Source organism: Colletotrichum gloeosporioides (genome assembly GCF_011800055.1).
Source record: "Colletotrichum gloeosporioides strain Lc1 chromosome Unknown consensus_50, whole genome shotgun sequence".
In the NCBI taxonomy this organism is placed as follows: domain Eukaryota; kingdom Fungi; phylum Ascomycota; class Sordariomycetes; order Glomerellales; family Glomerellaceae; genus Colletotrichum; species Colletotrichum gloeosporioides.
The window spans coordinates 196,262-208,542 of record NW_025544695.1 but is presented as its reverse complement, the minus strand read 5'-3'; the positions used below and the strand labels follow the sequence as shown (position 1 = coordinate 208,542).

The 12,281-nt window shown below is 50.9% G+C and overlaps 7 protein-coding genes across 7 annotated transcripts; 4 read left to right on the top strand and 3 right to left on the bottom strand.

Annotated features, from left to right (window-relative positions):
* Nucleotides 1–111: 111 nt before the first annotated feature.
* GCG54_00000542 (2 5-dichloro-2 5-cyclohexadiene-1 4-diol dehydrogenase) lies at nt 112–1,024 on the bottom strand (the record flags this gene model as incomplete). Its single annotated transcript, XM_045400678.1, has 3 exons — nt 112–722; nt 777–923; nt 976–1,024. 3 exons carry the CDS (start codon nt 1,022–1,024, stop codon nt 112–114), a joined length of 807 nt encoding a protein of 268 aa, XP_045263351.1.
* Nucleotides 1,025–1,662: 638 nt separating this feature from the next.
* Nucleotides 1,663–3,224, top strand: GCG54_00000541 (uncharacterized protein; the record flags this gene model as incomplete). Its single annotated transcript, XM_045400677.1, has 3 exons — nt 1,663–2,076; nt 2,131–2,859; nt 2,928–3,224. 3 exons carry the CDS (start codon nt 1,663–1,665, stop codon nt 3,222–3,224), a joined length of 1,440 nt encoding a protein of 479 aa, XP_045263350.1.
* A 368-nt stretch (nt 3,225–3,592) lies between these two features.
* GCG54_00000540 (uncharacterized protein) lies at nt 3,593–4,105 on the bottom strand (the record flags this gene model as incomplete). The annotated part of the gene is made up of 1 exon (XM_045400676.1): nt 3,593–4,105. The coding sequence occupies one exon, from the start codon at nt 4,103–4,105 to the stop codon at nt 3,593–3,595; it is 513 nt and encodes a 170-aa protein (XP_045263349.1).
* A 530-nt stretch (nt 4,106–4,635) lies between these two features.
* On the top strand, nt 4,636–5,598 carry GCG54_00000539 (Alpha-ketoglutarate-dependent 2 4-dichlorophenoxyacetate dioxygenase; the record flags this gene model as incomplete). The annotated part of the gene is made up of 1 exon (XM_045400675.1): nt 4,636–5,598. The coding sequence occupies one exon, from the start codon at nt 4,636–4,638 to the stop codon at nt 5,596–5,598; it is 963 nt and encodes a 320-aa protein (XP_045263348.1).
* Nucleotides 5,599–5,865: 267 nt separating this feature from the next.
* GCG54_00000538 (uncharacterized protein) lies at nt 5,866–6,747 on the top strand (the record flags this gene model as incomplete). The annotated part of the gene is made up of 1 exon (XM_045400674.1): nt 5,866–6,747. One exon carries the CDS (start codon nt 5,866–5,868, stop codon nt 6,745–6,747), a length of 882 nt encoding a protein of 293 aa, XP_045263347.1.
* A 178-nt stretch (nt 6,748–6,925) lies between these two features.
* Nucleotides 6,926–8,930, bottom strand: GCG54_00000537 (uncharacterized protein; the record flags this gene model as incomplete). Its single annotated transcript, XM_045400673.1, has 3 exons — nt 6,926–8,004; nt 8,059–8,780; nt 8,881–8,930. The coding sequence occupies 3 exons, from the start codon at nt 8,928–8,930 to the stop codon at nt 6,926–6,928; spliced, it is 1,851 nt and encodes a 616-aa protein (XP_045263346.1).
* Nucleotides 8,931–10,260: 1,330 nt separating this feature from the next.
* GCG54_00000536 (uncharacterized protein) lies at nt 10,261–12,225 on the top strand (the record flags this gene model as incomplete). The annotated part of the gene is made up of 3 exons (XM_045400672.1): nt 10,261–10,609; nt 10,690–11,387; nt 11,452–12,225. The coding sequence occupies 3 exons, from the start codon at nt 10,261–10,263 to the stop codon at nt 12,223–12,225; spliced, it is 1,821 nt and encodes a 606-aa protein (XP_045263345.1).
* Nucleotides 12,226–12,281: the final 56 nt, after the last annotated feature.

Below are 12,281 nucleotides of genomic sequence, written 5' to 3'. Positions count from 1 at the left end.
AGGTCCGTACCACTCCAAAAATTGCTTCATTCAACATCTGATGATTACCGCAAGGGAACATCAAGCGCCAATCATACCTGGATATCCATCAGTTGTTATGTCAAAAGCCGTTTATTTCACCTCATGCAACGTACCTCCATTCGGAGCGATAGTGCTAGCAGTCACGAAGCTTGCTCTGCCGCTTGTGACCCAAACGAGACACTCCGCAACCTCCTGAGGAGTTCCAAGTCTTCCGGCCGCCATGCCACTCACCATCCCCTGGACATCAACACCCATATCTTTATCAGGGACATCACTAAGAATGGGTGTTCTAATAACACCAGGACAGATGGCGTTTACCCGAATGCCATACTTTGCATAGCGAAGGCCATCGGACCTCGTGAATCCCAGGATAGCGTGCTTACTAGCTGTGTAAGCAGGAAGATGGTCATAGGCCATCAAGGCGCACATAGAAGCGACGTTGGCGATTGATCCTCTAGCCGGAAAGTTACTATCCTCTGCTTTGATATGGTCTTGCTGAAGCATCTGCTTGATCTGGGCTCTTTGGCAGAGCCACGTTCCCCTCAGATTCACGCGCTGCTGAAGGTCAAAAGAAGCAACCGATACTTCGTCTGTCGGACCAGGAAGTAGAATTCCTGCGGCATTGCAAGCGTAGTCTATGCGCCCAAGCTCGCGGGATACTGCTAGCATCATGGAATTCACCGATTCCTCTGATCCAATATCTGCTCACATGAGTCTCTTCCCCCAGAAGCCTTATCACCGTGAAGTCGACTGACCAAGCTCAAAAGCTGCTACTTTCGTGGAAGAGTACTTTTCTTCAATTTCGGCTTTTAACTCCTCGATTGGATGTTTTTTGATGTCGCCGATAGCAATGCGTCTGCACCCTTCCTTGGCAAAAAGTCTCGCTGTTGCTTGGCCAATCCCTTGAATGGCTCTCAGCTTAACACAAGACTACATGACTCGGTGTGGGTTTACCTGATCCTGCCCCAGTGACAACAGCCACGCCGGGAAAGCTGAGTCGCATGATGTGAGAAATTGAATGGATATGCTGGGTAGTATCAGACGAGCCTGGGGTTCACTGAATCGATGGCGGCAGACATTGCAGTTCAGTGAGAACGAAGAATCATGTCGTCACTCAATGTGATCTATGTCTTCTCATGCCGAACACACCCCGGAACATCGCACCGGAGCCGTGGTGAATGGCCCCGGGTGTCCGGTCTTCACTGGACCCCTTCAGAACCCAGCGGCTATCCCCGGAAAACAAGAATTGTACGATAAGCCTCACGTGTTAATCAACATGATTTTGCCTTGAAAACCGTTCATGCAGTGAAACATACCGGTATGCAACTCTGGCATTTAGTGGTTATAAGTGGCTGCTTGTGATTGGCTCGACACAAGCGAGATACGAGGACAGTCAGATATTTCCTTGTCATCCTGAGCGGCGCCCATGTAGTTCGATCTGTCACTGACCTAGGCCCGCTACATCCACCAATTGCAGAGTACGCCTTTCTAATGCCAACACCGCCGCATTTAGCTGAATGCTTTCAGCTGATTCAAGCATGTTAAAATGAGCCGATAGTCGAGTTGATTGCACTGACATTTTTCTCGAAATCTTTTGTGGGAAATTTGTTCGTCTAATCTGTCTTCATCACTCTCGACGCCATGGCATCGTTTTTTCGGCAAGAGAAGCCATCTCTCATCGACTCTTATGGGTACAAATTCCGGCAAACGCCGCTCCACATTTCACCGGAGCAGCTCGATCCCTTGAAGCACAAGTTCGATGAAATTGGTTCGGAGGCTCTCGCAGCCTTAGATGGCATGTTTCCTCCCCCGCTACCGCGAGCTGGGTGGTATGCAAAGGGAAAGGGGGAGAACCCTCAGCCGGACCGAGACACGTACGCTCTCCTTCGCGACAATCAACACACGGACGAGAGATTGCAAAATCTCTGGGATGAGATCAACTCAGTGCCTGACTGGGTTGACTGGGAACAAATACAGCGTGGCCAAGACGTGTTCTATCGCTATGCTCCCGCTGCTGTAGCCGGCTTCGCTTTCCAGGGACTTCTTGCGACCACCGTAAGCACAACTTCTGTATCTTCCGATATGTGGTTCTAACCAAGGTATTTGCAGGGGGCTTCTTATCGACCGGCCGAGACGTTGGTGCGCACTGGAGGCCACTCGGCGAAGGTTGCCAAAAATCGTCTTTTCGAGACCTTCCAGCTCATTCTCCAAGTTACGAAGTCAGTCAACGACGTGAAGCCTGGAGGTGACGGGTTCGCATCGGCTGTCCGTGTGCGTCTGTTACACGCATCGGTTCGAAACCGCATTCTCAAGCTCAACGAACAGCGGCCGGGATACTTCGACGTCGACAAATTCGGTGTACCGATCAATGAGCTCGACTCCATGCAATCTGTCTGCGCCTTCTCAACAAATCTCATCTGGCTTGCTTTGCCTCGCCAAGGCATCTATGTGCGACATCAGGAAGCACTTGACTACATGGCACTTTGGAGATGGGTTGGTTATGTCCTCGGCACTCCCCATTGGGTCCTGGAGACGCCAGAGAGGGCTCTTGCGTCCATGGAGTCGCTCCTGAATGCCTGCCTTGCTCCGAGCAAGAACTCCAGGGTATTGGCCAACAATCTTGTTGTTGCACTGGATGGAGTCGCTCCAATCCACGAGCCCAAAGAGTTCTTCGAGGCGGGGACTCGGTTCATCAATGGCGACCAAATGTGTGACGAGATTGGACTAGGCAAACCAGGACTGTACTGGGATGCAGTTGTTAGAGGTCAGTGCTGGGCTTTGATGGTGATCACGTATCTATCACGATCGATTCCAGCTTGGGACAGGTGGCAAGTCAAGGTGAGTCCCCCCGACCTCCATCGTTGTTGGTTGTCTTAATCAGCGTGTCATCTAACCCGCTTTCACAGACATTCCGTAACCTGTTTTGGGATTATATTGTCGAAAACAAAGACAGCTTGAACGGAGTGTACAAGTACGAGTTCAAGTACGTCCCGCACCACGATGCCCAGACTGGTGCCGAAACCCGAGATAGTCCGAGGGCAAAAATGGGCATCGCTCCTTTGGAGGTTTTTGGGCTTTTTGGATTCTCTGTGGCCATGATACTGCTGACGCTGCTGTTGACTCTTGCCGCTAAGACGGCTATTTACTATGTCCCCAGCAATCCGGGAGTTGTTTTCACAGCTGGGAACTTTTCCAAGCATTGACAATTTGTGCGATAGCATTTCCCTGAGCTGCATAGCCCCCTCTCAATCACTTCACGAGCGCCCCTGGAGGAATTCCTTTCATATGAAATATGTAGCATGATCTGCCGAACGCGCGATTGGTTTATTACAACAAATTGTAAATTGGTTACCTATCATCTCTGTAATACAAAATACCAACCCGGAATCACTAAGTTCGTCAACGCTTCACCGAGCCTATGCTAGATTGGATGATGTTGCCCTGATTCATGATTGCCAACAGGACTGAGAAAACTTCTAATCACTGTCACTCCCAAGTCCTTCTAAACTGACATTTTGGCAGTTGCTGCAGATTCTGATTCTCAGACTGAATCGTCCTATTTATCTAGTACTCATCCGTGAATCTTTTTAAGTTCCCGTGCCACGGCGTCGTGGTACCCTTCGATACCCGCTGTCTTCATACAAACAGCAAGAAGGTCTTCTGGAAGCGTCCCGTTGCGGGGAAGATCAATGCTGAGGGTGCGTTTGAAAATACAGGCCTCTTTCTTCGTGCCTCCCACTTCCATTTCTGCCTTCTGAAACACGTACTCGATAACGGTCGTCCCATCAACGCCATCAGTGATGGCCTCGTCCGTAGCCCCGATTCCGTTTTCTTGGAGGAAAGACCACTTCCACGGCTCGATGGCGGTAATCAAAGTCCATTTGGCGTAGTAAGTGTTGTTCTCAAGGGCAACTTTCTCTGTCCATTGTGATCCAAGAGTCAACGGTAGCTTGAGGTCTTTTTGTTGGATGCCGCCGCTGCCTTTGTATGTGAGCGGCCAGTTGTGTGGGTTGGTGACGAAAGCATAAACTTGCTCTCTGGTGTAGGGCAGCAAAGTTTGAGAAGAGGCTGAGCAGATACCCATGATGGCTGCGAAAATCGTCGTGCTGCCAAGGATTGGGGTCGTAGAGGGGAAACAAGGCGTCGGTTGGTTTCTGATACCAAAGCTGAGTAGGAAGGTGAACAACCCAAACTTCCCCTCATTTGGGGGAGAGATTAGTGTTCATGTGTGAGTGACTAGGGCCCGCAGTGACGATGTGGCTGTGGGCCTGTTGTGAAATCACAAGCTACCGGAAAATGTAGCCGGTCATTTATTAGTGTGATATGCGTAGCAAAAGGGGGTTAGGCGATACATCGGAAATAACTTGAGACTTTTCCGGGCAACCACACACTACCTTCATACCAACGACTGGGACATTGGACTCTCGGGGTGGCTTCTCAAAGTTCCTAGAGTGACTAGAGAAGGTAACGGCGACATTGAACGCCACATCATGAAGCATAAATCGGAGAACAACCGAAGGCTTGAGTTAGTCAAATGTGGATGTGGCCATAGAAGCACAACTGCACGATCAAATATTTGCTTTCACACATGAAGTTTTCACATCTACCTTCAACATGCCATCAGCAACATCTCAGCCAGCCTTGAGCTTCACCCCTTTACATCCGACATTCGGTGCTTCAGTGGAGGGCATGAAGTGGGAAGCGCCAGTACCACAGCATGTCACTGCCGAAATTCTAGACGGAGTGCACAAGTATGGAGTTCTCGTTTTCCGGAAAGCCAACCTCGACAATGAGCAACACATCGAATTCTCACGCCAATTTGGGGAACTTGACGACGTCAAGGCGCACATCCGCGCCGGTCGGGCAATGAGATTTCCTCACCAGCCTGAAATTTTCGACGTCTCCAATCTGGATGAGAAGGGAAACGTCTTGACTGACGTGGAACCCGCGCGTCTAGGGGCGAACAAGGGAAATTTGTTGTGGCATGCGGACATGGCGTACAACCCACAAAGATGCTCGTACTCTTTACTCCACGCCGTCGAATTGCCACCCAAGGGCACAGGGGGAGAGACGCAGTATTTGGACTCGCGAACTGCCTACGAAGATATGCCCGAGCAGTTACGAGCGAAGATCGATCATTTGATAACCAACAACTCTCTCATGCACAACCGCAAGTTGGCAGCTCCCGACATCTTCAAAGACGTCGAGCCACTGGACATGCCAATGTCACGACACCGTCTCGTGCAACTGCATGAGGATTCAGGGCGCAAGAATCTCTACGTCACAACCTATGCCCATCACTTCGATGGGATGACGATGGAAGAGAGCAAGCCACTTCTTGATGAGCTTTTGGCTTGGGTTTCTCAGCCAAAGTACATGCTGACTGTCTCATGGGAGAATGACGGCGATCTCGTCATGTGGGACAATCGCGCGGTCTTACATCGCGCCACGGCTACCGGGAGCTATGGAGGCAAACATCGACGAGACATGAGGCGGACAACTGTCAAAGATGGTGGGAACTCCGGGTGGGGAGAGAACGGTGTGGGCTGCAGCTGGCAAGCTGGGCTTTCAAAATAAGGTTCTCAAACGTTAGCTTTCTGCCGCGCAAGAATAGTTATGCGCAGGAACATGTTTTCGGTTCTAATTCGTATCACAACAGACGGGAAGTAGGAACGGCCTTTACCCGTGAACCCCGACCTCATCCGGACGTGGTTTGCCGAAACGGGTGCACCCATGGCTCTGTAGTTGGCTCCGCTGCCGACACTCGCCTGTCAGGTTTTATATAGATTGTGTTCATTTCAATCGATTCTTTTCAAAAATTGGGGCATTCTTCTCCATGCAAACATGCATCACAATGAACAGAACGACAACAAAAGTCCCCGCCAGACCGCTCAGTGCAGCAGCACTGGCCCTGAAGACTTCATACATGCAGTGGTCAAAAAGGCCGGGCCTGCTCTAGGTGTTGCTCTGACCATTCCTTCAGTGACGGTCGCTCAACTGGTCAGTCAAGTAAGATATGACTTCGTATTCATCGATATGGAGCATTCCCCTCTCGGACCAGAACAGATGACTGCCATGGTACATGGAGTTGTGGCTTCGTCCAGAGGTTCATGCTTCCCACTCGTCAGAGTTCCATCCCAAGGAGTTGAATGGATTAAGTGGGCTCTCGACAGCGGTGCAGCGGGTATCATTGTGCCAATGGTAAATAATCAGGCTGAGATGAGGACAATTGCCCAACACGCCTTGTATCCCCCGCGCGGTAGACGAAGCTTCGGACCAAGCAGCGCGCCTTGGGGTCTCCCTAATGGTCCAGGCGGCGGCGTGGGGGAGTACGTTCAACGGGCATCAGAGGGCAAAATAGCAATTTTGCCCATCATTGAATCTACCGAGGGAGTTGAAAACGTGGAAGATATTATCTCCATTGACGGTGTCTCTGGCGTTTTCATTGGCCCTGTCGACCTCCGACTTTCACTGGGACTTTCGGGAGCAGATGGAGAGGAGCCAGTCTACGAAGCAGCCCTGCAGAAGATAATCGGGGCGACAAAAAAGCGAGGTATGGTCGTTGGAAGTCTCGCGTTGGATGAGAAGGTTGCGAGGAAGCGGGCAATGGAAGGTTTCAACTTTCTCGTTGTCTCCACAGATGCGATGAGCATGGTCAGTCGGGTCAAGTTAGACTTAGATAGGGCATCCATAGTCACCGCTCCTCACACCGGAGCTTCGTTATGAAGGGACTTCACTAGAGACGGTGAATACTTGCTATCAGACGCATATGTGCTGTTATAGGTTGTCATCTTTCCAGGTTGGGAAAGGAAAGGAAACAACATAGAACATTAAATGATTTCTCTTCGGGAGCTGATTGGAATATTTTGTGTCATGGAATCGATCTCTTTATTGCTCTTAAGGCTCATTGTAGAAGCCCTCCAGTCACATCAGAAAACCAGAAATTGGCATTGAGCCTTGGGTCTGGGCTGAATCCATCACCCAATAAGTTTCCCTGGCCGAGAAGGAAGTCATCATGTACTAACGCCCCCATCGATCCCCATGAGCCGGATACGGGCTGAGCCACTGTGTTGGCCATGATGCTGTGACTGTCCGGGTTCTGAGTTCCACTGCTCAAGTTCATTGATCCGAAGGAACCGGCCAGTATTGTGTTCTCAGTGATCCTGGAAAGTGTTTGGCGCATCTTTTTAACAACGGGATAATACTTTGGGAGGTCTCTCATCGTCTCAGTCAGGAATCCAAGCAGCCGAGAGCTCTCGCAATAGCTACCGTCCTGCTCGCCCATCATAGGTGGCTGCAATATGTGGGACACCAGCGTACTTGCCGCAATGTACATATTGTCCAACATGACAGTGATGAAATTCTCAACGCCAAACATCTCGCGATAAGTTAGAAGAAGCCGGCAGATGCATACTGCATTATCATATAGCATTCGGCGGAAGCTTTTGATCTGGTCGTCATGGTCGACACCGTCTGCTTTGCTGGAATCGTGTTGCAAGAGGACTTTGACAAGCGTCCGGTGGAGGACGATTTGAATGCCGTGATATTGTATGTTTAGTCCGTATGCTGTGACACAGAGTTCGGAGGTTTGCTTCGATGAAAGACCTGGCGGTAATCTGTCGTGGGCCGCCGAGATACGAGCACTAAGTTCCAAGAGGCTGTCGACGCTAGTGTGGTCCAGCGGTGGGCCAAAGCCATTGAGCTTCTCTGTTACCTCTGATATGTACTTGCAGAGAGCGACCCAGTGCTCAAGTGGGCCTGTTGATTTGGCCGGCGCAAGTTGAGGACGTCGTTGCTCCAGGCATTTCATCGGGACGCAGCTTGGGCGACCAAGGTAGAGCGCCCATAGCCTGTCGTACACGAAAGCCGACAGGAACAAGGAAACCCTCAAGTCTGCGTCTGCTTGAACCAGTATGCCGTGTCTGATCAATCGAGAGCAATCTTCGTGAAGGCCAAGATCAAATATCAGTCGGCAAGCAATGCCTGTAGTGCTTTCTTAGATTCGTATCAAATATCTGGGGACGAACGTGTACGTACCATTGTATGTCCATCCAATTCGATCTCTGGCAGACGTAGCTTCAAAGTCGCTCAGCAGCAGGAATCCTTGCAAAGTGGCGATGGTGGGTCTGTCTAACTCAAAGACAATATCCTTCTTCGCCAGGTCGGCGTACGCCCGACCCAACTTCCGCACGGAGCTTGATGTTCTGATTCGAGTCGCACAAGCTAGCATAGCAGCCTCTAGAAATTGTGAGAAGTATTGGGATCGTTGCCCGGATGCACGATGAGCCATGAACAGTGACTCGTCAACAACAGGGACTGAACGAGAAGAAAAGCTCCAGTAGGACTTGAGCAGCATGTCCCTCAGTTGTAAAGAGTCCATGTCTACGGAAAAGCTCGACATAGGGCCAGGATCTGCGTGAACGGGGCCGTCTCCCAAGTTGTTTGCCGGGAGAGTTTGGATATGTAGTTGAGTGGTCGGACCATAATATCTCACCTGCCCAGGGCTTGAATCTGCATCCAAGTTCTGCGTGGTTTCCTCGATATTAGGCTCTGGAAGCCGTTCAGAAATGGTCTCAGGCACAGGTGGATTGGCTGCTGCAGGGGCATCGAGAGGGACCGGGGAACCTAACTCAATCGAGTTTTCCAATTGCGGGTCTATATTCTCTGTCTCATCCGGATTGAACAAATCGGATAGAGACTCACGCCGATTGTCATCGTCGTCTTCGTTAACTTCGTGTTGTGAAATAGGTGTACGTTGGCTGCAAAGTCTTAGCTGTGAGCGTGCTCCTTCATGGTTGAATAATTTTTCTGGCAACATGAGGACGGTCACCGAATAGATAATTAAGCAGGTGAACTCACTCCGAATGTTCGTCGCCACTGATATCTCTTACTGAACTGACCTTGTCCATCAGGTCGGCGTGTGGATAGTCCAAGGATGATGTATCCGGTGGCGAGCATAGCGCCGATTGAGGATCTTGAGTCCTAGTTGTACTTTGGAGGTTTTTGATACCACTTTGGCTGAATTTTGCATCTAATTAGTCGCCGTCAACAACACGACAAACAAAAGTGAGACCTCACCTGATGAGTGCCTCGAGAGATTCCAGCCTTCCTTGCAGAGCAACAATATACTCTCGCGAGCCATGTCTACAGATAGGCTCGGTTCAAATATCAGCATTTGTTCATGGCAAACTTCATACAGAGTCGAAGGTAAAGGAAGGGACTTATGCTGTCTGACTTTCTCCTGTCGCCATTAGGCGTAGTCATGCACTCGATATTCGCATTTCGGCAGGCTGTGCAGCCTGTTCCTGGCTTTAGATTCTGAACATCGCACTGAGATCTACGGTCAACATAGCCATTGCTTAGAAAGATGATTGATATACCTTTGTTTTCTTTTGCCGGCATCCCAGGCATGCCATCGACGCTCGGGGCTGGCTGCGTGCCGAAGGCTTGGATACACGCCGCGTAGCCGTGGGGCTGCCGGCCGGGCCTTGAGAGCTTGGAGGCATGATACCGGCCAGACAAACGTTCTTGTTCGGCAGGGTCACAAATTCATGCTGCAGTGCGGAAATAGTATGTCAAACAAGCGAGCCGGAAGATGGATTGTGATACGGAAATCTGAAAACGCCCTCGCCGGCAAGTATAAACATCTTTTCTCATCTTTCCAGCCCCTGGTCTCCCATATGCAGGCCTTCCCAAGCGGCTCCAGGCTTGTGCGGGGAAGAGAGGAGCTAAACATCCCCTGTCTTGTGGAGCGCATTAGGGGTTGCAGAAGATCTCACAGTGCGAACGCAAAGCATCCAAATTCGTTAAGGCTCAGTCTTGTTTTGGTCGGCTTAAGGAGGGTGTGAGATGTCAAAGCGTATGGAGAACTTAGCAATAGGTGGTTTGCTGTTGGTTGGTTGCAGTGGCACGAAACAAACCACAAGAGACGGCACGGACACGGCTCTTCCGGCTGCATTTTCCGGGCTCGTTTTCATCCTTTACCTTCACGTGAACTCGGTGAGACAGCCAGCCACACACCCTTGTTCATTCGGTGAGAAGCCAGCAGCCTTAGCGACCGAAATCCCCGCCCAGGGGCTTGGTAAACAAGCCGGTCTGTGCCTGCGAGGACTTCGTCTTCCCAGCTCGCGTCGGTGACGTTAGTTGACCCCAACTGCCATATCTACACCGTCCCTCTTGAATACTGCAACGTCTTGAGCACAGATCGTGACACTTTCTCAAGAGTGCGGCCGGTGCATGATGGAAACTGATTCCACCAACGGTTCAAGGGGCCAGGACGGGCCCCGCTCGCGGAAACGAGCAGCAGCGTCTCAGGGCAAGTCGGAGTCAGCGGCCGAGAAAAAGCGTACGCAGAACAGGATCTCTCAGCAATGTGCGAGAGAAAAGCAGTCTGCATACATCCGCCAGATGGAATCTTTGGTCGCAGCTTTGAAGGCTCCAAATGAAGATGCTACGGAACAAACGAAGTACGATGAGCTGGTCAAGGCCCACCTCAAGCTTGCGGAGGAGAAACAGCAAGTGGAAGACGCGTTATTCCGCCTTCGCCAGAAACTTTTGAGTGTCGGAAACCTTGCCACGGCAGCCGCTGGTGAGTGCACCTGTTCTGGTCTCCCATCTCACCTTCGCCTTTAGAGTACAGCCAAAGCGAGCAACTAAGACATGAAGTAGATGATCCTATATTCTCAACACTAAGCAAGTCTTCCTTGGAGTCGACCAATGAGAAAGAGGTTTCTACGTTAGAGAGGAGTGAAGAAGAGCCTTCGTCAACGACCGAAGTCCCCCCAAGGGGGCCGAGTTCCTCCGTTGCGGCCAATATTGCCGATCTTTCTGCGTCTAATGTCGGGGCTCCGGAGGCGAGCTCGGGAGGAGCCGCTATGGGGCTGCAGTCAGCTCCAGAACATGCAGACACCAGCTACATGCCCCAGTCATTTCATCATACCCGCAGTGTCTTGCAATCACCTTCCGCTTTCTTACCGGCAGATCTGACAGTTATGCCAAGCCTTCCCACTTCCATGCCCAGCTGGGGCTCTCCTTGCGCTTCACCGAGCCTACGCTTCCCTTTCGGACTGTTTGATTCAAATGCGTCGCCAACCATGATGTCCCTACCCTTCGACATGATGTCCTTTCAGCAACTTCAACCCTCAGGGAACGAGATGACGGCTATCATCAACAACTCAAGTCTGTTCGCCGACCAAGTGAAGCTGGCCGCAAACCATATCATGTCCAAATCAGTCAGCACATTACAAGAGCAGATGGGCCACCTTCCTGTCATGGCCAGCCAGGCACGCTTGGTGAGCAAGCTTGCTTCAATTGCCGTTGAAGTCATGGGTGCTCTCGCGGGCCTGGAACCATACATCTATGGCGTTGTGCGTGTCTTCTCTCCCTGACTTGAAACCATCTATTCTTCATTGCTGACCACCAGAGTCTCAGTACTTCTCGAAGTACATGGAATCAGTCATGCGTTGGCGAATTTCAAACTCCGTCGAAGACAGATTGCAGATTCCGGTGCCTTTCCGGCCCACACCACTCCAATCTGCCACGCCCTTCCACCCAGTGGTCATCGACTTTATCAACTGGCCATCCATCCGCGATCAGATGATCCTGTACTCATCCAAACTTGACCTCGATGCCATGAGCCGGGACATCGTCTTGAACACTGTCATTGAGTTGCCTGGAAAGCGCGTATCAGTCAACATTCACGATGTGTTCTTCAACCACATTCTTCCCCGTGTCGGCGGCGGTCGGGCCGATGGGAGCAATTCTATGCTGCATAACCGTGAATGGATATACTTGAAAGTGCCCGTTAATCCTGCGGGCGGCATGATGTACACCGGTTTTTCCCTAGTCCAAGACGCCCTTGCAGCTGAAATGGACTGCAGGATGGGACAACGCCAGTCTTCTAGATCGACTAGAACGCATCTCAGGCCATCTGATGAAGGTTTTGCGAGCAGAAGCGCCCCGTATGGCCCCGAAGTGGTCGTTGCGAATGCCTTAGCAGCCTTCGGAATTGACCAGCCATCCAACTGGAAGCTTAGCAAAGACTTTGCCAGAAAATACCCGCATATCGATTGCTCGCTTGGTCTGTCAAACTTCCAAATGCAGATGTATTTATCATACAAACCTACTGACTATAGAGTAGATGTTTCTCAGTACGAGATGGTTTCCTTCTCCTCAATTTCATTAGACGATGTAGTAGAGCTGTAGTCACCAGCTTTTCCATCCCAAAGGAGCAGGCCGGGCACCTGAGACTGCTTTCAGAT